At 41.1% G+C, this 23813-nt stretch overlaps 1 protein-coding gene across 2 annotated transcripts in view; it reads right to left on the reverse strand.

Moving 5' to 3' along the window:
- Nucleotides 1-403: 403 nt before the first annotated feature.
- The window catches only part of LOC127597876 (copine-8-like), a 40277-nt gene continuing 16867 nt past the window's right edge, over nucleotides 404-23813 (reverse strand). The window contains exons 5-21 of one of the 2 annotated variants that reach the window (XM_052061229.1): nucleotides 23287-23326; nucleotides 20721-20797; nucleotides 20123-20186; nucleotides 18651-18754; nucleotides 17398-17502; nucleotides 15973-16014; nucleotides 15505-15580; nucleotides 14879-14935; nucleotides 14059-14120; nucleotides 13878-13924; nucleotides 12115-12296; nucleotides 10826-10953; nucleotides 10082-10184; nucleotides 9518-9575; nucleotides 7150-7223; nucleotides 6589-6786; nucleotides 404-453 (exon numbers count right to left, since the gene is read on the reverse strand). In XM_052061229.1, coding sequence (XP_051917189.1) covers nucleotides 442-453; nucleotides 6589-6786; nucleotides 7150-7223; nucleotides 9518-9575; nucleotides 10082-10184; nucleotides 10826-10953; nucleotides 12115-12296; nucleotides 13878-13924; nucleotides 14059-14120; nucleotides 14879-14935; nucleotides 15505-15580; nucleotides 15973-16014; nucleotides 17398-17502; nucleotides 18651-18754; nucleotides 20123-20186; nucleotides 20721-20797; nucleotides 23287-23326 — 1429 coding nt within the window. In that variant the 3' untranslated portion in view covers nucleotides 404-441. Of the gene's footprint in view, nucleotides 454-5533; nucleotides 6532-6588; nucleotides 6787-7149; nucleotides 7224-9517; nucleotides 9576-10081; nucleotides 10185-10825; nucleotides 10954-12114; nucleotides 12297-13877; nucleotides 13925-14058; nucleotides 14121-14878; nucleotides 14936-15504; nucleotides 15581-15972; nucleotides 16015-17397; nucleotides 17503-18650; nucleotides 18755-20122; nucleotides 20187-20720; nucleotides 20798-23286; nucleotides 23327-23813 lie in introns of those variants that run through there. The other variant, XM_052061228.1, reaches the window with a different exon arrangement.

Consider the following 23813-nt stretch of genomic DNA (forward strand, 5'->3'; position numbering starts at 1 on the left):
GGACCTGTGTGGGTTTTCTCCGGGTGCTCCGGTTTCCTCCCACATTCCAAAAACATGCGTGGCAGGCTGATTGAACACTCTAAATTGTCCCTAGGTGTGAGTGTGAGTGCGAATGGTTGTTCGTTTCTGTGTGCCCTGCGATTGGCTGGCAACCGATACAGGGTGTCCCCCGCCTACTGCCCGAAGACAGCTGGGATAGGCTCCAGCACCCCCCGCGACCCTAGTGAGGATCAAGCGGCTCGGAAGATGAATGAATGAATGAATGAATGAATGAACTTACAGCACTATGCCCACGGTTACAATGTCACGAGGAAAGACAGATCTGATCCTCTTAATTCTATGCTCGTTTTGGTTTTGTACTGACCTTGTGGGAGCCACACACACCTCTCAATTGTGACCATTGAGAAGTTGCCACAAAGCTGTAGATGAGTCCAATTGTAATCAACCGTTAAGCTGAGGAGAAAAATGGACATGTTGGAAAAACATTGACTGCAATTTCGGGAATCAATATGTCAATTTTAGTTTTAGTCAGCATTAAAAAAAACTCACTCAGCATGTACTTTTTTTTGTTCCCAGTGTTATCAAATTACTCTTATTGCTATTCTATGCAATTCAGTAACAATTAAATAGACAAAAAAAATGATGGTCAAGGTGCCAAAGAAGATTTATACACAAGTTTTCGTTTAAATAGTAAGATTTATTGAAAGATTCTGAGAGTAATAATCCTTTTCAACCAATTTCATCATGGCTTCCATATACAAGAGGAGTAAAACCATTGCTGGTTTGTGACGTGGCAAACGGATGACACATTTTCTCATCTGTGTTTTTCGTGTTTACACAAACGTCATGCAAATGCCATCGACAGCCAGAAAAGAAGTAAAGGCTCGTTTACTCAGAGTTCAGGAAGACTGACTGCTTCATTCTGCAGTGGGATCTGTGCTTTGTTTATTTATTTAGTTTTCATGGGATTAGGCCACCAGTTTGGATCCATAAAAGTCTGGTTTCCATCGAGCGGTGCAGTTCAGTTCTGTAGGCATTGTATTTCAAAATGTCTCCAAATACTCCAGTTATCACATTTGGAAAATTGCTGTGCAGGGTTAAAAAAAAAAAAAATTCAAAAGGTAGCAACAGTGACAAAATTGGGACTCCCCCCCCCCCACCCCCATTTGAAGAATAATAGAGGGTGGAAATCAAGTTGTTTCCAGACAATTTTTGGTTGACCTTTTCAATATTACTTTTCCATTCTTCGGTTCTTCGGGATGCACCAAAACTGTTATTTGGGGGGCTTGAAGGTTTGAGGACTCATTCCATCGGAAGTAACTTGAACAAATACAGCAATGAAATTGCCCTTCTGTGATTGTGAAATAACCATTCAATTTGTTCTTGTTGTTGTTGCTGATATTTTTAACATCCAAGGATTATTTTGTTGTTTTGAACTGAACTGTACTGCTTGCTGGAAACGTGGCAAACGACTTGGAAGTCTGACAGAGGAGTGATTTATTTTGTTGATGAAAAGAAAAACGGGACAAAAGTAGTTCTCTTTAGGAAAAGTCGCACAATGCCAAGATCGGCCTTGTAAGATTTTTAAGGCAAAAACAGTACACATTTCAACAATACTCTTATATTGAAAATCCATTTGTTCGAAAAGAACCTCAACATGCAAACTCAATGCATGCTCGGATAAGTGAGGATATTCAGCTGAAGCATTCCATGGAATAAATGCGTTCGTATGAGAAGAGACATTTAAAAACCGGCGAGAAGGTCACATGGCCCGGCGGCGGGCGGAGGCGGCGGCGAACGCGGCTTTTCTTGCCTCGTCGTCCGTCAATGCTCTCCATTGTTACTCCTACACGGCCTCAGAGGAACAGTGATTTCACACTTGGTTTTTTTTTTGTCGGCGTCATGCAATCGAACTGCTGGAAGACATCCAATGAGCACCCTCCGACTCCCCCCATCGTCATGCAAACACTTGTCATTCATTTTTCCTCAGGGCGCGAGAAAACCAACAAACCACAGGTTGCCCAATCAAAATAGACCTTTAAGTCCCTATATATATATATATCTATACACACACACACACACACACACACGTAGACACACGCAAAAGCCGTGCAAAAAAAAAATAAGTAAAACAAGCAGTTTAGAAAAACAAATGCTCAAAACAAATCCAACTGCATTGGGTCTTGATAAATATTTAAAATACTGTAAACACTGTTCAAAAACAAAATAAAAACGATAACGTTCCAACTTAAAAAAAGGCTCCTTACCAAACCAATTCTATTTGTTCATGATGGAAGCTGAAAAGACTACAACGGATGGATCATTACCTCAGAGGTTGGAAACTAAGTCAACAGAAAAAGTCAGTGGTCTCAACCAACCCAACAGAAGAAATTAATCAAACGGTAAAATTAATTATCTAAGCCAAATCAAAGGAAATATAAATGATATAAGCTATTCCAAAAACACTGTACACCTCCATGCAAAGGTAGGAACATGATATGAACCTATTGAAGGAACTAAGAAGTCTTAGACCAACTGAACAGAAAAATAAATGACTTAAACCAGCGATTCCCAAGTCCGGTCCTCAAGAGCCCCTATCCAGCCTGTTTTAGATTTCTCCCCCCGCCCCGACAACACACCTGATTCAAGCGATCAGCTCATCAGCAAGCTCCGAGAAGACTGATAATGATCCTAGATAATTACAACGATCCCTGATCCAAACCCAATACAACAAAACAATGCACAGCACCATGTAATAGTATCGAGTCATGAGACAGAATAGCAAAAGACGTGTAGAATTTTCCAAAAGGTTTCTAGACCAACAGCAGAAAAACAAGCCATTAGCCACAGCATTATCCTTCCACTTTTCTTGACCCCCCCCCCTCCACAAAAAAAAAGATCAGGACACCAGCCGCGGACCAAGCAATGTCTCTCAAAGTCTGCTTTGGCTGCGCTTTTTAACATCGGCTAATTAGCCAGCTGCAAAAGCGCTGCCAAAGCAGACTTTGAGAGATGCATCTCAGTGCCCCATCGTTAGTGTCGCCATCTTTGTGAAGTCTTGTTTTTTCCGATCCCTGCGTTACAAATGTCAAACGGCATGTTTTTTTTTTCTTTTTGTGAGGTCGCTGATGGAGCAATTAATATCTAGCGACATAAAAGTACTGTTCCTCTGAGAGCGCGATCAAAAGTCGACCTGGTTACAGAAGCGCCATGCATGTTTCATACCTTCGCTAGATGCACATAAGCGAGATGGAGGGGAGAGTGGGCGACATTGAAGTTGTCGTCATGAATAAATGAAATGAAAAGGCCCTTACGCCTTGTGATGCATGCTCTATGAGCTGCACACTATATATACACTCATTGTATACCGGATTTACTATACACCCACTGGACAGAGCATTAGGAATACAATCGAATAAAATCCAATGCACAAAAAAACATGACCTAAAATATGTAGTGACAGGAGTTGTATCCCACATGAACACATCATTTCGATAAAGAAAACTTTATTCCCATGGGGCAATTAGAGGAGACACAATTTTGGTGACTGAAGTAGGATCAAGAATAATATAGTAACCATACCTTTGGTCCCAAAATGTTTGTTGACTTAAATGGGATCCCAGATGGACACAATGACAGTTCACGTAGTTGATTTTGATTACCAAGATTTAAAATATTGTGGGTAATTTTTTTTCTCCACAATGTATGTTCACATGATTTAGAAGATGTTTGTCGGTTTACCGATTCGTCTTACTGTTTATTGTGCATGTTAAATCGCTCCATGTACAGCACTTTGTATGCAGCGATGGCTGTTTGAAAGTGCTCTATAAATACTACTGACTTGACTTGAATTATATGATGGCCACATTTCCATGACTTACTGTATTAAACAAAGATCAAAGCAGCATTTGAAAAACCAAGCACAAGAATTAAAATATTACAAATATTGTCAATAGTTTACCGAGTCAAAAATGATTTTTGCTTTGGATCTTATTGGACGGTGTGCCTAATAAAGTGTCCGGTATATTGACTTTTCATTCACAAAATTTTGTCTGTCTGCTTCTCCGATATCAGCTGTTGATGCTACATTTGACTCTCAGGAGTGGGGGTTGGGGGCTGAGGGGGGAGGACAAAATACATATAAAAAATACGACCACTAAAGAGTAGAAAAAGTCTGTCAGACCATCCTTTCGTTGCCCACATTACACGAAACAATTACACAAAACAAGTGTTGGGGCGAGGAGGGAAGGGAGGGGGGGGGGCAATGCTACAGAGTGTCCGTGTTCACAATATATAGCTATAAAAAAATACAGGCCTGTCGTTCATCATTTAAATATGAATAACCCAACATAGAAACACAGATAAGGCCTGTTAGTCATAATTTAAATATGATTACAGGCCTCGGTACAAAATATGATACATCAAGAAGCAGCAGTACATGTAATCATAAGATAAGCCCATACACCAAAAAAAGGCAGATATTTGTACAGTGTATAAATATATACTGTATTTATATTTATAAGAAAACCTTTTACAAGCGTGTTTTGGAGGTGTAGTTTGACTTTAGAAAATGTTGTAAACCTGAACAACAAGGGCCTAGAATTTTCAGATAGAGAAAAGGAAGTGAGTGGTTGCTTGACTTCACATTCAAACAAACAAACAATCAAAAATGAAACACTAAAAAGAAAAAAAAATGAGGGTGGTGGCTCAAAGTGTCAGTGCAATTTGGGAGTGGAATCTTTTTCCTGAACTTTAATAGGGTGCAGCACAAATAACGCCCCCCCCCCCCCCCCCCCCCCGCCCCACACACACACACCCTTTGAGCTTGGAAGCGTCCCTGAAAAATTGGCAGCCCAAAGCCAAAAAGGCAAATTAGGAAATCTGTGAAATAATCCCTTCATGAATCACAGTATTATTATGATTATTATAATTCTTAATGAGACACTGGCGAGGAAATGTTTCCATTTTTTTGAAGCATTTACACATGTCATGGTAAAAATGCAAAATGCTCTGTGAGGTTTTTTTAAAATAGTGGATTATGTGTTTTGTCAGATTACGATTTACCACGGGTATCAACAGTGATGACAATTATCATCAGTCATGATGGAATCGTGACACTAACCATCGACAATTACAACGGTGTCATCAGTATCAACAATTTGGATAGGTATCATCAATGAATGTGGGTGTTGCCAGTAATATTGGATATCAACAATTCAGGAGGTTATTGACAGTTTCAATGGGTTTCTTTAGTTGTGATGAATATCGCCTGTTACGGCGGATACCATCAATGACGATCAGTATCGTCAATAACAACGGATATCATCAGCTATGATGGGTATTGATAAATACAATCTGATTATCCATTGTCAATAACTGATACCGCCAGTAACATTGGATGTAGTCAATCAAAATGGTTATCGTCAGAAACGACAGGTATCACAGATTACAACAGGTGTTGCCAGTTAAAATGATAAACAATCATAGGGATTATTACTACTTACAAATGGTATCGTCAATTATGACTTTTGTCACCAACTATAAGGGTTATTATCCTTTTACAAGAGTTTTCATCAATTGAGGTGGCAATCGTCAGTTGCCACCTCAATTGGTGTTGTTAGTTATTATCGGGATTATTTATTGATGGATATTGCCAGTTCCGATGGGTCGGATCAATTTCGATAGGTATCGGCATGGTTATTGTCAGCTCTAACTGTTATCATCATTTATGACGGGTATCATCCATTATGACATGTATCACCAGTGAAGATGGGTAATGTGAGTTATTGTCGAGTGGATTAACTGCAAACCGTTCAGCACCACCTCATATTTCAGTCTTGTACTTTTCTCAAGAAAGGAAAATGTTTAAATGCTACTAGAACCGCAGCAGCCATTTACTACTGGTTTCACGTTGACAGTTTTTTTTTTTCCTTTGCAACCAATGCGCTTGGGATCAGATAAGAATTCAAAGGCTTGAATAACAACAACAACAAGAAAAAAAGACAGCCTAGCATGCTTTGGCAACACACTGAGAGGTAGGAGGACAAAAGATACGCAAACCAAAAATTGATGACGCACTCCAGTCCTGTTTTGAAGTGAAGGGTGTGGATTACTGCCTCGCTACGTTTCCAAAAAGCCGTGTGGAAGAACGCCGCCAAAAGTAAGGCCTGTTCAAGTCGGTGGGGCGGGACAAAGCCCTGAGTGCGGGACGACAGTGCATGCTTCTCTTTAACTAGCACATGCTCCATTTAATAACATAGTAAATATGAAAAAGTCACACGTGCCGATACTGCATCCTCACTTTGATTGGTAGTTTCATCCCTTTCCAGGCATCAACTTGTAAACATTTCTATATGGAGAGACACAATGTGGTGACAGAAGTGGGATGCCAAATATAGTCCGTTCCTTTCATGCGGCGGAGCTCACACCCCGAAAACGGCTATCATTCCCACTGTCCGTTTGCGCAGCATCCACCTGCATGGTGTTCCGACAACAGTGATCGGCCACTGTCTCAAAAGCTTCCAGTGAAGACTTGGAAGAAGAAGAAGAAGAAGCAGGCGAGTCCTCGGAAGCTTAGATCCGACTTACCCGTCTGGTCAGTAGCGGGTGAAGAGCTGGCGGGGGGCACGGCGTGTAAGGGGGAGGCAGCGGACCGGGTTTTATTCCCCGTGTCCTCATATAAGACAGAAACTGGTCGGGGATTTCCGCCAGTACTTCCTTGGCCAGCCGAGCCATGCTAAGGATGTGATTGCCCCTGCGGTCGATGTAGTCCCGGAACGGAACAAACTTAAAGACACGGAGAAGAAATACACAGTATGTTAACGTCTCATCAAGTGTCCTTTGAGAAATAGCATCGGAAGACCAGACATGACATCCTGTATTTTCCTTAAAGGTTTGCCTTTCTTCATGAAATTAAGTTTGCTAAATTATCATTTCTTTTTCAAAATCGTGCTCGACTTCACAGAAAGAGTTACTTGTACAGCGCTCGTCTTTGGATATTGCCAGATGTGGGCATACCGACAAGAGTGTACACAAAGGAAAAAGTGGACAAGGACATAATGAGCAAGTTATGGTTTTATCCCTTGATTTCAAAATCTCATTGAAGATTTTCTGCCGTGTCATAACCAAGAGCCAAGGAATTTTTCATACCTGAACAATGTCCCTTTCAGCAAAACGCCCTTGGGAGGAGATCCTCTCCTCGTCCCCATCCAGTTCGATCATTTCTGGTGGGGGGGGGGGGGGGGGGGGACAGATCACACACAAATGTTAGCCTTGTAGCCTGTGAAAATGTGCTAAATTCCAGAGAAAGATTTAATATATACAGTAATAACCTGATCAATCTTTTTTTAGTGCTATGTTGCTCTATTTTAGCATTAACAACTGTTAGCATATTAGCATTTGGTCCATTCCCAATCGGAATAGAAACTGGCTGGTGCTTGACGCGCATTCTCCATTCACGTTTCTATCTGGATATGTCAGCAAACTGTTGCCGTTTTATGCCGCATCATTCTCATCTTGAATACCGTAGTGCCATAACAGGGCACAATGTAAATCGTTGCTATATGCTAACTGATGACATGTTAGCATTCTAACCATTAGAAATAGTACTGAATTAAAGGGCAAGAGGTAAAATCTATAGCAAACTGCATTTGCTTTTTGTACAGGTACTTGGGTTGCTTTTCTTTTTGGCTGTATTTTAGCATACCAACTGTTTGCATTTAATCAATTCCCATTAAAAACAAGGCTCGACTTTAAGCATGATGCATATTCCTCATCAATCTGCTTTAGCACTGCATGCACACAGGCAGTTATCTTGCTGTATTTTAGCACACCAACTATAAGCAAGTTAGTGTTTTATTCATTCACATTAGAAATAACCAATTGAAGGGCAAGATGTAAAATTCTTAAAAAGCTGTACTCAAGCAGGTAATATGTAGGATTTTAGCAAAACAATCCTTCATTGTCACGCTACCCAATTAAAGGGCCAGATCGTTTTAATGTACCTTAGCAATTTGTGTTAAAAGTTTGCAGGCTGCTATATTGGTGTATTATGGCACCCAAAAGTTAGCATGTAAACATTTTATCCCCGTGTCATTAGACACAGTATCGTCTTCACTCAGCCAGCCATTTTCACTGGAGCAAACCATTCAATCCCAGCCGTTTTACTGGATTTTGACTTTTCTACTCCAGGACATGTCATAAAATCTTTACAAATTTTTCGAAGCACATTCTGTATTCAAGCTGCCATGTTTTAGCATACCAACTGTTTTCACGCTTGCATTCAATCCAAGTCAAGTCAAGTCAAGTCAACAGTATTTATAGAGCACTTTCAAACAGCCATCGCTGCATACAAAGTGCTGTACATGGAGCGATTTAACATATACAATAAACAGTAAGACGAATCAGTAATAAGTAATAAGTAATAAGGCGGTAGAAAGCACCAAGCAGTAAAACCAATAGCAAATCTGAGTCATGCTGAGTCAAACGCCAAAGAATACAAGTGAGTTTTGAGGAGGGATTTAAAGATGGGCAGCGAGGAGGCTTGCCGAATGTTCAGTGGGAGGTCATTCCAGAGAGATGGACCAGCAACAGAAAAGGCTCGATCCCCTCTGAGCCTCAGTTTAGTTCTTGGTACGTCTAGCAAAGACTGGTCCACAGACCTGAGGCGCCGGGCAGGGGTGTAGGGGCGTATGAGCTCAGAGAGGTAAGGTGGCGCGAGATTATTCAGAGATTTGAAAACAAAGAGGAGGATCTTAAAAATAATTCTAAAATGAATGGGGAGCCAGTGAAGGGATGCCAAAGTAGGAGTTATATGCTCCCTCTTACGAGTACCAGTCAAGAGGCGAGCAGCGGCATTCTGTACCAGCTGAAGGCGCTTGATGGAGGACTGGCTGACTCCAAAGTACAGGGCGTTGCAGTAATCGAGCCGGGATGTGACAAAGGCATGAATTACTGTCTCAAAGTGTTCATGTGAGAGGAAAGGTTTTATTTTGGCCAGCTGTCTAAGGTGAAAGAAGCTGGATTTAACAACGGCACCAATTTGCCGATCGAGTTTGAAATCACTGTCCAGTTTAAGTCCCAAGTTTGAGACCGTTGATTTCAGATAAGGAGATAGGGGGCCCAAGTCTACAGGATGGAATGTACAAGGTCCACTGGGGCCAAACAATATCACCTCTGTCTTCTTTTCGTTGAACTTCAAGAAATTTTGTGCCATCCAGGTTTTGATTTCTTCCAGACAGGATAGGAATCCAGTATCATTACTCCTGCCCAATTCTATAAATAATAACTCTGTCGGGTGAGTGTTTTGCTGCGATGTTACATGGGAAATAAGCACTCGTCCTCTGGCGTGACAAGAGGGAATTTTCCCCTCAGCGGCGGCGTGCCTGGGAAGAGCAACAATTATCGAGAAGAAGGCATGGCGAGAAGCCTTGTGCCATGTGGGAGACGAGATAGCGAGTATGGGACGGAGGATTAACGCCAAGCACACACACACACGTACAATATGCACACCGCTTACCATCAAATTCTGCTGGTCCGACCCCGACAATTATAATTGACATGGGCAGAGAGGCGGCCTGTGAGGGTGAGAGGAGAAAGAAGGCATCAGAGACAAGCAGGGGGGATTGGGCACTGTTTGCTATCTTTGGGGCTGCAGGCTGTCAGTGAAATAGTGCCGCTAATTACTGGCTAAGCCCATGAGAAAAAGGAAGCACTATTGTGCGTGTGGGGGGGGGGGGCGAAATCAATCTGCCTTTTTCTCATGTGCTCACTTTTCTCATTTCAATGTTGGTAGCTAAGCAGGGATGGGAAACTTCCGACAAAGGTCCTAGTCCTTAGGGCGATATGGCCTTAAAAGGCAATCTCTAAGATAGCTTTTTTTTCACAAAAATCCATTTTATGAATTCTGTGAATGTAGCATTAATTAAAACGTAATTTGTCCCCACACAATCGCACACACAAGCATACCTACCCCCCGACCTCGCAAGTATAAACGTGTACACACACAAACACACCCACACACAGTAATTTGCCTTATTAATCTTTGCACAAGAGCTGACACTACAAAAGCAAAAGCGCTTACGTTGACAATGGACTCTTTGGTCTGAGCCATGTCCGTGATTACGCCGTCCGAGATGATGAGCAGGATGAAGTATTGAGAGCCGTCCGTCACGGCTGACGCGTACCTGCAACAGCGGAAACATCAGGAAAGTTGGCAAAAGGAAGGAAAAGAAAATCCAGCCCATGAGACCAGTTTCACTTAGCACGATGAAATTTGGTAGGTCGTCCTCTCATGAAAACGTCTCGAAAAGCCATTCCTGAAAAATGCAGGATGTCTCCCATTTTAGTTTGCACACCAAATTTCCGGACAAATTTAACCTCTGAATCCAGTTTTACAGAAAAAAAACATGGTGGACATGTCTATCATGAGTAGACCCCCCGGCCCCCCCCAAAAAAGTCTCAAGATGCCGTATCCGAACAGACGCACTGTCCTGTGTCTGCCATTTTGGTTTCAAGCGGCCATATTAGCAATTTCTTTGACCATTTCCAAGTCATTTATACTACAGTACTTATTTTATCTGACTGCTACCAAACCTGAAGCACAGACCGCTTGCGTCGGGTGGAATCCGCATACCTCTAAAATCATTACTTTCCTCAGGAGAGCCCCCAAAATCAACATTTGAGATTGCTCAATATTTGGTAAAAATTGTGACAGAAATTTCAGTGGTTCACAAACAAGACAGATGAGCAAAATTGAATTACAAGGTAGGTGGAGCACAGTGGGGAAGTTTGATTGGTTGGCCATAACAGCTGAAACACTTCGTACCTGGCCACGTGGTTGATGACCGGAGAAAAGTGGGTGGGCCCGTAGAGGCGCACTGACTTGAGACTCTGGTAATAAGCCTCCATCACGCCCTCGATGCCGCTACAGTACGGATTCTGCGGGTTGCCGTTCTGCACACGCACACACGCACGTGCACAGACAAAAAGTGATGATGAAACAAACTGAGCAGCAGACTCTGCTGCATTATTGAAGAGCTCCACATGTGGGAGGCTTTCTAAGATCTGGTGTAATGATGTCACACGTGCAGTAGCAGTCACTATAGAAAGGTGACCACGTGTTCGTCCTTTAGCGGCGAGGTTGGTACATAGCGCTAATGAGAAGCATCTGGAAGGCAGAGGCTGAGGAGTGGATGCGGTCTGGATATCTGGCACTGTGTTATGGATGGAGCTCCAAGATTATGATTGACAAAGAAATGACATCATCCTTAAACTGTTTTGGACGTCGATTACAGAATGGGTCACTGCTTTTTACACTGCCCTCAAAAAAGATCCCCAAAAAAGTCACATGAAGTCTGGCATTTTGGTTTAAGGTAGACACTTGTGGGTCAGTTGTGTATTCCTGCGAAATACAAGACTGCGAAAATTCAACCCCCAAATGTAGTTTGATTAAACAAGCCGGTATTTTGGTAGATAAGCCTACCATGAGTAGACCCACAAAAAAGTCTCATGAAGCCCTGCCCAAAAAGACACATTGAAGTCTGCTATTTTGGTCTAAGATGAACACTTGCAGTTCAGAAGGTTTCAGAGTTGGAAAATTCAACCCCGAAAGGCAGTTTGACTTAGCAATGTGAAATTTCACGGACTTGTCTATCATGAGTAGACCCACCAAAAAAAAAGTCCCTAAAAGCAATGCCTGAAAAGAAACAAGAAATCTGCCATTATGGTTTGAAGTGGCGATTTTAGGTTCAGGTGTGCACCTCAGAATTTGGGGAAATTGAGCTCCCAAAGCTAGTCTCAGATACCAACATGAAATTTTATGGGCATGGCTGTCATGAGTTGACCCTCAAGAAAGTCTCTCAAAGTAATGCCCGCAACCACATCGGAGGTCTGCCATTTTGGTTAGAAACAGACATTTTAGGTTCATTTTAAGATAATTTGGGCAATTTTTCACACAATTTGGGTGAAATTTCAGCCACTTACCAAGAGAAAATGTGATCTCCTCTTAACTTGCTTTAGCATTAAGTCTCTCTCACAAATTATCAAAGTAGTTTTAATTGATTTCGTTTTTAGAACAGATGCATGATACTGGATAAATGCTCCTCCGGTCCTCACCAGGGCAAACTCATGCGAGACACGTCCGTCGGGGGGCAGCTTGGCTCCGAAACCGAGTGCTGGGAACATCTTGTCGCTGTCATAGTCCTGGATGATTTCGCCCACCGCCCGAAGCGCCATGGCGTAGTCGTTCAACTGGTACGGGCTCATGTAGTGCAACGAGGTGGGCTGCGACGGATTGCCTGCGTGGGCATAGAACAAACATGCGTCGGTCACATACATCCAAATCTCAAGTGAATCTTGAGTCTTAATCTTCATGCTTGGAGCGAGTCCCAAGTTTCTGCTGTGAAAGAGTGAAGTTGTGTCGTCAATAAATGTAATCTTTTCCATTTATATCTAATGGTGGGGGGGGGGGAACGGTTTCCGAAGTAATATGTAATTATCCCTTACAGTGAAATCATTTTTTGCCATTTCAAGAAATGACAGCCCCAAAAGTATCACATAAATAATCACCCACTCGCCTCACACTTGAGCGCCCCCGAGTAGTTCTGTAATAAAAACTCGCCGTGGCCTACGGCCAAACTGCCAGGAATAAAACAATTATGCTGCTAATATCGCCATTTCTACGTGCAATCAAAGCAACCAGCAATGGGATGACGGCGAGACGCACGAACATGCGGCCCCCTAAAGTTAATTACGTTTCGTAACTCTGCTGCTGTTACGCATGTTTGCCTCGAGGCGCCTCATAATGCCTCACAAGAGAAACATTCTCGGTCCTTCCGAGTGGAAAGTTTGGAGAAAACTGGTGCTTTTGACTTTGTATGTGTGTGTGTGTGTGTGTGTGTGTGTGTGTGTGTGTTTCTGATGGTGCCATAGAAATTGATACCAAAAGGAAAAAATTATGTAAATGCTGTCATTTTGTTTGAGAAGAAGAAACTTCAATTTCCAGTGGACCTTTCCATAGTCAGTTCCTGCAGATTGACTTATTTGCATTTTTTTTCAATATTTGTTTGTTTTGCTTAGTGGGAGTTCACTGCGATTTTTAAATCTTTCTGTTTCATATTTTCAATTTAAGTTTAATGGAATGGAACGGAAGCGAATACAATTTTATCATTACAGGTACAGAGCAGCAAAATTCACTTAACAGTTGCAACCATTCCTGGAGACATAAATCAATGACCAACAGGGCAAAATGAGAAGCCTGACGGGTTGCCAAAATGGCAACCTGAGTTCTCAGATGAAAAAGAAAAACAAAAGGAAGGGGAGGGGGGAAAAAGCTCCACATTATGCTGCTGTAAGGGAGAAGCACAGTATGGATTTAGAAAAAAAAATCTCAGTACACATCCACATTAATACACAACAAAGATCATTTTGTTTTTGATTTGCTCTATTTTTTAAATAAACCAAATCTAAAATGAAATTAAAAACAGAATTTAATTTTTCAAAAAAAAAAAACATAGTTGGCCCCCAAAAAGAGTTTTTTTAAATAAAAACGTCAAAAATCTTAAAAATTAAATAAAGGCGAAATATAGGATGTGTTATACTATAGAAATATCCAAATTATAATGAAGCAAACATTTTAGGCCCAGTGACGCAACCAAGAATTATGGGGAAAATCTCATCAATGAACTTATCTTCACTTCACAATATTAAATCCTGTAGGCATGTACTTTGTACGTCCCGGTGACATTTAATCAAAACTTCGCTCAAGTTCCTATTGATTTTCAAACAAAAAAGGGGGCGACGTCAATCTCGACAAAGTGAGTGATAAGGCAAGCCCAGCGTGTTGCCTTCCACCACTTGGAGCGAGAACGTGCACTCACCGTTTGATGCCGTGAAATCGATTGCCACCGTGAAATTAATCTGCGTCCTGCAAAGACAAAAAAGACCAGATATTAAATCGCCGCCGTCAATGAGGGATTTGACGGCATGTCGTGCCATTAAAAAAGGCCCGCAATTAAGAGGCACGTTACGGCTCGCTTGTCCGTCTTCATTTTGGCTTACCCGCCTCGAATGTAGTCCAGGAAGGACAGCTCAGTGTCCACCAGGCACGACAATAAGGTGACCTACGACACAACACCAACTTTCATTCTCATGGGCCAATGTTTAATGAGCAAAGGTACATATTTTATGCTAGAAAATTACCACAGCAGGCCATCAAACAAAAATGTTAGCGAATCGACGGTATCTACATTGTGATGTAGAATTACGTATGTTCTACCGTCTAATGGAGGAACATTTCATTATTTTTCCACACCTTCATACGATTGGTCTGTCTAGACGCGTGGGCGTTACTTTCACAAATTATTGACCAATGTAAATGTGCTGAAAATGGCTTGCTCTCTTTGACTTTTTTTCTTTTTTCTTTGCCGGACCAGAATAATGTGTAATTGCACATCCACTACAGTAGGAGGCAGCGGCACGCTCACTGACAGTGTGCACAGGGGTTATTATTCAAAAGATTCATATTTATTTTGTAGTATAATGTTAATAAGGACACAGTGTTAAACAGCCGTGCACTTATAACAATTTTTGAGACAAATGATACCGCCGTATGGATAGCTTGAGAAGCACTGTCTTAGCATTTAATGAGTTTTAGCAACCAAGTCATGAATAGCTCCTTGTACATGTGAATGCCACAGGGGAATGAAATCATGACTGTATTTTCATTAGTTTATTGATGCGCTCTTTATGTAGCAAATCAGCATTTTATGGATTCCCTTTGTGGAAATAAAAAAAAGCAATAAAGTATATTTTAAAAATAAACAAACACAACAATAATAGCGATGACAACAGAAATAATAGTCATAAAAACAGAACTGACCGTTCCTGAGTTTTGGTACTTTTTCTTCTTCTTTCCTTTCTTCTTTGGATTTAGCACCTGTGGAGGAAAACAACATTGATTACAATGATTGTCTTGCGTTGCCACGGTGACGCTTAATGAGCGAAGGCCGTCAACACCCTGGCCACACCAACCAGCTGCCGTTGTTTTGATTTTCAATCCACCGAGCATCCCCATGATGCTGATGGCTGACTTCAGTGTGAAAAACCCATGGAATGCTTTTGCTGCGCTCTCCTTCGTGTGCTGTCAAGTATGCGTAGCCTAGCAAGCCATGGAAACGCAAAAAGACGGCAGTGTCGGCAAAAAGGAGATGCCATGTTTGATGCGCCGCGCTTTCTTCTTCTTCATCTTCTCCGCGTTGTCTCACGCTCGACCTTCACTGACGGTTTGATCAGAAAGATGAGGTCAATGAACTCCACTGAGTTATCAAGCGCCCGATGCTAGCCGTACACCACCCTAATACTGATACTTGCACTGTCGACAGATACACGCGTGTGTGCTGACGTCATCGGTTCAGGGCGAATGCTGTAACAGGCACGGGACACTTCATGTGGTACACCTGCACCAACCGAATGGCATCCAACATGCACTTGTGCATAAGAGATTACCTCATAGACATGGAACTGCGACTGGCTTCTGGACATTTCTCTGTAGCTGGTGGTGAACTCGCCGATAAAGTCGTGTCTGTGTGCGAGGAAGGACACAGACAAGGACACACACACACACACACACGTCATAATTATCGCATTAAAAGTGTGACGTGCATCCACATCATGTCAGCAGATATAAAGCGCCGGCGCTAACGAGCCGATCGGCGGTCGGCATAATTGAGAGACATGGACATTAATTGCCGCATCCACACATCAGACATTGGGAAATTGCGTGAAAACTGATAAAACTGTTGGCCACGTTAGCAGCTAATCGGGATAATGTAGCTAATAGCACATTGAGTTCATGTCCATCACCACTCTGCGATCTTTGCAACCCGTCGTGGGTTTTTGTACGGCCGATGAAACTAAACATCTGGACTGAATGAAGGTTGACAGTCGTGCTGGCCAGATGTTGCGTGAACTCACCCGCCGTCTCTGTCCCAGTCGTACACTTCCACTTTGATGCTCCTACGAGATCAAAAGGCAAATGAAATAATAATAATAAAAATAATAATAAAAATACATTTTATTTATAAGCGCCTTTCAAGACAGCCAAGGACACTTTACAATGACACATTTTAGTCAATAAAATGAAAATGTCTTTTTATATGATCGAGGCTTGCAAAGTAGAAATAAATGTCACAAAGTTCACACTCATCAACATAAGACGTGACACACGTACTGGAATTGCACCCTGACAGTTATTCATGCTAACAGTCACCTTGCCCAATTAGTTAAAAAAAAAAAGTCCTCCGCATTTTTCTGTACAGCCTGCAACATTTTTAGCTTTTCTAAAGTTATTAGTTGCAATAAAAGTGATGTTTTTTTGGGGTGTTTTTTTTTTACATTTTCTTGACAGCTAATACAAGAACTGCCATCATCTGGTCTGATATTTAACCTTAAAATCATACATGAATAAAAAATGTGCTGCCGCAGGTTTAAGGTCAAGTCATTACAAATGCAAATCCCCTTTTTCTATTTTTTTTTCCTACCAGGTGGGGGAAGTCCAAGTCATCCAGCACAAAGTGCAGTGTGAACGTGACACCATTCAAACCTGCTGTGCTGCTTCTTCTTTTTTAATCTCACGGGCAAAGGCTACGCTTTCATCTCTTATCAAGTGCCGCTTGTATGGAAATTAAATATATGACATGTACGTTCTTAATATGATGGATTCCACCAAACCGCGAAACCTAAAAAGATTCATCCGAGTAAAGGAGCTAAAGTAACTCGGCCTGTTCTGTGACTCATTAACCATTTAAGTAGTGACCAGTAATACAAATGAGAGCGCTTGAACAGCTCCATGCAAACCATTATTTCAGGTTTATTTGCCGTCATGTTATGTAATTAAGCAGTGAAAGGGGCTCACGCGAAAATGGGTCATAAGCGGCGACACAAAATGAGATCCTGCAACTCTGTCGAACTACATTCATATGAATATTTAGTGCATAAATATTATTGCGACAACTGAAAACAATGACTACACAGTGGTACCTCTACTGACTAAATTAATTGGTTCTGGAAGGAATTTCTTAATTACATTTTGTAAGTAGAGACGCATTTTCCATGTTAATGCGCTAATCCGTTCCAAGTCCCCCAAAATTCAGAAATAAATGTTTTCTAAAGCATAAAAATGCATTAAAATATGTAACAAATACATGTTACAATTAGATTAGTGCAAAATAAATGAGACTTGAGCATAAGAAAAGAGTAAAGGATAACTTGAAAATTCCGTATGAAAAGATGTTCCTAAGTAGATGTACCACTGTAATACAATACTGACATCGGTTAGTTAAGACATGATTAAATATTGAAAAGACATGATTATGAGTATTCTGAATGGCGGTAGTGTACCTGTCGTAGTCGCCATTGCAGAGCGCCCTGACGGGAATCTTAAAGGCCTGCCACACGGGATCCAGAGTGTTCTTCACCACTTCAGTTTTGTGGCAAATAGTGAACCTGTCAGACACACACACACACAGACACATGTTCACAAGCACACACGTTCAGGTCTGTGTGTGTTGTCAAAGCCCCTCCGCATAGTATTTCAGCCGCCTCAGTACATGCCAACATTGGGACAAAAGCGGGATTTTGTTAAGTAGCAGGCCTGCTTTCGCTGCGGGGCCAACTACTGTACTTGCACGTCACCACTTTGCTTTTTAAGTTGAGGGAAGCTTTACAATGGCCACAGTTTGACCCCAGGAACCAAAGAGTTCTTTTGCAATTTATTCTCGACTGGGAGATTCTTATTTGCTGCCATACCAACGTCAGTTCCCAATTGGCTGACAGAAACTGATATTATGATATAAACTCACTCATGATAGGTGTCCATCTTGAACATCTGCTTAGTCATTCTTTTTGCATGATCTGATATTTGTAAGTGACTAAAACTTCACAGATTTTTGTATGGTCACAATCATTATTTTATTTCAATTCAATGTATTGCTCGTAGCATTTAAAATGATCAGTATATTGCTTTAATGTGACTTCATAAACTCCTATTCGAATTATGTTAGATCATTTATGATTATTTATTACTTATTATCATCATCACCATCTTGCGATTGGCTGGCAAGCAGTCCGGGGGGTGTACCCCACCTCTTGCCCGAAGCCCCGCGACCCTCGTGAGGATAAGCGGATTAGAAAATGGATGGATGGATTATCATCATCATTATTATTATTATTGTTATTACGTCTAATTATTATTGTTCCATACAAGGCTAATTGGTGTTGTTGTTTTTTCCTCTTGCTTACTGGATGTACATTGCACATGAATATATACAGTGTGTGTGTGTGTATATATATATATATATATATATATATACATATATATATATATATATATATATATATATATGTGTGTGAGTGTGTGTGTGTGTGTGTGTATATATATACATATACACACACACACACACACACACACATACATGCAGTACAGAAGATTATATAAGAACAACACATTTAGTGTTTATAGAGTGTACATGGCAGCTTTCTGGAGCATGAACGATCAGTGTCCATGTGTGTGAGTCTTAGTGTGTTTGTGCGTGCGTGCGCTTGCGTTCGTTAGATGAACAACAGCGGAGGCGAGCGGCAGCTTGTCAACTCACGATCCATCTTCATTACTGCGGTAGAAGACGAGGAAAGGGTCCGACTTGCCAAAGAAATCCTTCTTGTCCAATTTGTTGCCGCAGAACTGCAGCATTACCGACTCCTGCCAGCATCACACACACACACACACATACACCCGCACACACACACACGTACACACATTGTGACGGAAGTATTATGGGATGGTGTGAGGAGACTTTCCATTTTTTACTTCATTTCATTGTTCACTGATGCATTCCAAATGCATCAATTTGATGTCGAACCATATACAATAATCCTACTATTTACAAATTTGCCTAATTTCACCTATTCTCATTTACGGTCCTCACTCTAAAAGTCCAAAAGATGCTACGCAACCCCTGCCTATCCAGAAAAGTTGCATTGTAATTGGTATCGAGGAAGTGATATATCTTCACTGCTTGGAGAAAGTCACAAAATCTCCTTAAAATGATATTTCTGGAGCAGTTAGAAAGAAAGAAGAAGAGAAGAAAAAAAAAGCTGAATTCCACCTTTTAAAAAATCTCTCTCTCTCTTGAAAATATGTATTTTTTTTGGGGACAAATTTATTTATAAAATAAGAAATTATCCACATAAATATTATTCACAATGTAAGTACAATTGACATTTACTGATGACAATACAAATAAATCGCTGTTGGGGCCAAAATTAACAGACTCTTGTTACCATGGCTACTTGCAACCAACTAGAATATTGAGAACGACTCTTGCTGCTGTGGAGCTCAATGCAACACCATTGTTGAGTGCATCTATAACAGACTGTCTAAGTGAAACAGAATAACCCAAAATAAAGAAAACACTATACATGCTGACATAATCGTTTCTTCTTCTTGTGCTGCAAGTGGCAGTCGCAGCAGCGAGGGGCTATTTTTAGAACGTCCACTTTTGGACACTCGCCTTCTAATTTTAGCCCCGTTGGGAGCGTCTCCTGACAAACAAACACGATCTCTGTGCTGCATTTAGGACATGAAGGACGTTTGTGTGTCGGACCGTCTGTTGACTAACAAACTTTCGCAGTTTGGTCCATTTAGGGCATGTAGGACGTTTTTGTGTCATCATGCAGATTGACATGCACTCTCAGTGTGGTGCGTTTAGGACACAGGAGATTTTTGTGTTGAGGTATTTTCTGACAAGGACACATTGTGGGGACTAGAGAACACGTATGAGATAGGACGTTTTGTGTGTCAGAGAGTCTATTAACTAGCTTAACAAACCCTATCAGTGTGGTGCGATTAGTACACGTCGGATATGTATATCGGAGCATCTATTGATAAACAAAACATCTCTGAGTGTGGTGCATTAAAACACGTCGGACGTTTGTGCGTCATGTTACAAACAAACGCTCGCTCTTGTGGTGCATTGATGACACGTAGGTTGATTCAGTGTCGGAGTGTCTCGAGACCAAAACCTCTCTGTGGTGCGTTTAGAACATGAAGGACGTTTGTTTGACTCACCCGGCAGTTGCTCAGCTCCTCAGCTCTCACAATCAATGCCCCACATTTTTTCCCAGGAATACCCCTGCAACAACACATCAAGACAAGTAGGAGCAGCATCACAAGTGCATTTTTTTTTTTGGCCTCCGTGTTTCTTTCTACATTTGTGCAGCATTACAGAAAAGTGCAAAATTAGGAGACTCTCAGGCTAACGTTTGACGGGATACCCCAATATTTAGATTGCGTCATGGTAGCATGCTAGTCGATATTAGCTAGCTGGCTTTATCTTAGTATGTTAGCTGATATTAGGTAGATGTTAGATAGCGAGCTAGCACATCTGGCTGTGTAGATGTTGACTGACATAAGTTGTTGACATTGCGGTTATCTATCTTACTAGGAAAAATGTCATTTTCAGAATAGCATGCTAGAAGGTAATGGTTTTTAAACAATACACTTTTCTTTTACTGAAAATAGAAAGGTTTCAGATACATTTGAGGGTCTGGAATGGGGGAAATTGATTTGACGTGTGCAATACATGTCAATGAAATCACGAGATGAGTTCAAGTTCTAAGTCAAGATTCCAGTAGTGTACAATACATTTTTTGGGAGCCCAACTCACATCAAAGCTTTCTCCAGACGGCTTCCCAGCGAGCCCACAATCTCGCCCAGCGTGCAAAAGGCCTGGCCTAGGAAGTCCTACACGGGCAAAGAAAACCAAAACATGATAAACATGTCATCTTAAATACCTAATGAACATGAAAATATATCATTTAAAAAGTGAGTCCAGTCAAAGACCTTCACGTTTTTCATGTTTTGAATTATGTGCACTCTCAGGTTAAAAAAAAAATCCCAAAACACCGGTTCTGTGCTATAGAAAATGGACGGATGGAATTTAGGTTGCTGCTCTGATGCAAGCTCCCTTGTCAGAGGCCTTAAATTTCTCAGCTGTCTTGAATGCATCATGTTTTGACATGAGGAGGCCGACCACTCGTAGTGTCCTTGTTCATTTCTGGGGGGCCTCCACAAGAGTATTGGCTTCAGGAGCAGCAACAACAACAACAAGTCTGTGCAATGATATACACGCACACAAACACACACACTCACACACAGACAGAGATACACATGCACACACGTATTCACGTCCCGCAGGCGCAAATCTGCTCCAAAGATGCTGGCCAGAACAACCACAACACAACTAGGTCCTCCTCCTCTTGACGACTAAGAAACATGACAAAAAGCTGTGACCTTTCCAGGAGGAGCGCACTGGAAATCATATTCAACTACAAATGCACGGAGGAAAATGACCACAATGTATCTTGAAAGTTAAAAAAAAAAAATTCTCAGAATGTCACGATTTAAAAAAAGATTGGATACGGAAAATAACAAAATACCATATAAATGGATATTCATTAACATGTTGTCATTTTACATTGAGCAGGCAAGTTTCTCCAAATTTTCAATTGTTTTGTCATCTTGTATGAAAAAGTTTCTTCAATTTTTTTTGTGTATTTTTCTTGTGATTGCCAATGACATAGCACGTATTAATTATTGGTGATTTTTTTTACATGTTTTACTGTGACTGTTGAATGAAAACGCAAGTGTGTTATGGTTTTAATGAAAACATTTTCGCATCCATGTCCAATTAAGAGCAGATTTACATGCAAATTTTGAGTAATATTTTCATCTTTTGCTACCGCCCACGATTTTTTTAATTTTAAAATATTTTAGATGGGATTGTTTACTCTCTTTTTCCCCTCATTTTTTTGCCTTCCCCCCATTTTATCCGTGTTTTTAAAATTATTTTTTGGGTTTGATTTTTTTTTTTATACCCCTGATAACATTTCACTGGTATCAATTATGCATGTTTTCCCGATTAACCGGCCTGCCTGCTCTCTTTCCCACGTAAATAGTAAATTTTGTGATTTTTTTTCCTTTTACTGTCAACGGCCATTGAAAATTGTTGTGTTTTTTTTCTAATGTTAAAGTGCAAATCACTGCCATCAAGCCAAATTGTGCTAAACTTAATTTTTCTTCACAAAATAAATAATAAATAAATAAATACATCAATAAGAGTAGTAATCATTTCACATGCGTGGATGTTATTTTGAAAAACTACTGACCATTCTCAAGCGTTGAAAAGGGCTTGCTCTCTTGAATGATGCAATGTTGATGGTTGAATAAAAATGCCATTTTTAGGTCCAGGGTCCTGAAACTTGATGGCTTTAAAGTACTAGGCTTCACCGGACAATAGCGAATGAGTAAAAAAGCAGAGATACTGGCTTCTCATCAAACAGCAAAGCCACAACCTAATTCTGGCCGTGCCTTGCATATTTCAGCATCACGTCGCAAATTAAATGAGATTGAAGTAGTGTTTCTATATGTCAGGACAAGACTGCAAATAAAAGCTCTTTAAAAAAAAGAAACGAAATAAAAGATCATGAGTGCTTGTTCTGTCAACACATCTGCACCCTACGGCCATATCTGCGCAAGGTATGTAAACAAATCATACGGGCTGGAACAACTAAGCTACTGTACTTTTGATGATAAAGATGAATTGTTCTCATTTTTGGGGGAGGGGGGGTGTTATTTATAGCCGGGCAACCGGATAGGGGCGCGTTTGTGGACAATGGGGCCACGTGCCCGATCTGCAATCCCACACATTCACAACGCTGACAGGACGCATCCAAGCATCCTCAGCGTTCATACTGCATGCAGATGGAGCATTATGGGTGGTAAAATATGGGGAAGGGGCTGAGGGGTGAGCACTCTCGGCCACTAAGATGAGGATGAGGAGGCGTGAGGGTGTGGAAGTGTTGATTCTGTTCAGACAGGAATGAATAGCTAAGGGGTGATAAGACCATGTTTTGTACAGTACTGTATCTTCAAAGGTTGCAGTTTATTTACGGAAACAAAAAGCATGCCGGCAATTTTTTTTTGCCCCATTTTGTTGTCATTATCCAATTTTTTAAAAAAAAGAAAAAGCATGTGCTATATCACATTACCATTCAGAAAAAAAAACATACATCTCCATGGATGGCATTTTTGAACATTTGAACGTTACCATCCTGCATGTATCTCCAAATTTGATTTCTTATGATTGCTACTTATACAATTAAAAGCATTTTTCAGATAATCATTACAATCCAATAAAAGCACACATAAAATGCACACACAGAGACACTCACATGTTTGGAGAGATTGTCACTCTTGCAGTCCAAGTCGTACCTGAGCGGAGAAGAGAGCATCATTAAAGTTCGTTCCAACACTATTCTAATCCAATATTGCCGACATGCTGCGCCCACACACAGAGCAAAACTCAAATGGTTCACAATGTGGCGTTGTCCATCCGTCTCGTAGATGTGATCCAAATTTGGGAGCAAAGGGCCAAAATGTCACCTGGAAATGAGCCGCAAATAGCCACTTGAACCCAAAATGGCTGCCTTCTTGTGTCTATTTGGGCTTTGTTTCTTTTTGAATCAGCATGATAGGCATGCCTACCAAATTTCCCTTCGCTATGTGAAACTGCCTCTGGGGGCTGATTTTTTCTGTTGGTGGTGGTGGTAGGGATGGGGGATAACTATTGAGAGTCGTGAACTGGATTTTACAATATTTTATTTTTCTGGTGTGCGCTGGCGTCACAAGGCACAGGTGCGCTTCATGCGTTCCACTCGCCGCTGTCACTCTGGACGCCTCATGAATCATTCATGTGATC

This window comes from Hippocampus zosterae, chromosome 3 (assembly GCF_025434085.1).
Source record: "Hippocampus zosterae strain Florida chromosome 3, ASM2543408v3, whole genome shotgun sequence".
In the NCBI taxonomy this organism is placed as follows: domain Eukaryota; kingdom Metazoa; phylum Chordata; class Actinopteri; order Syngnathiformes; family Syngnathidae; genus Hippocampus; species Hippocampus zosterae.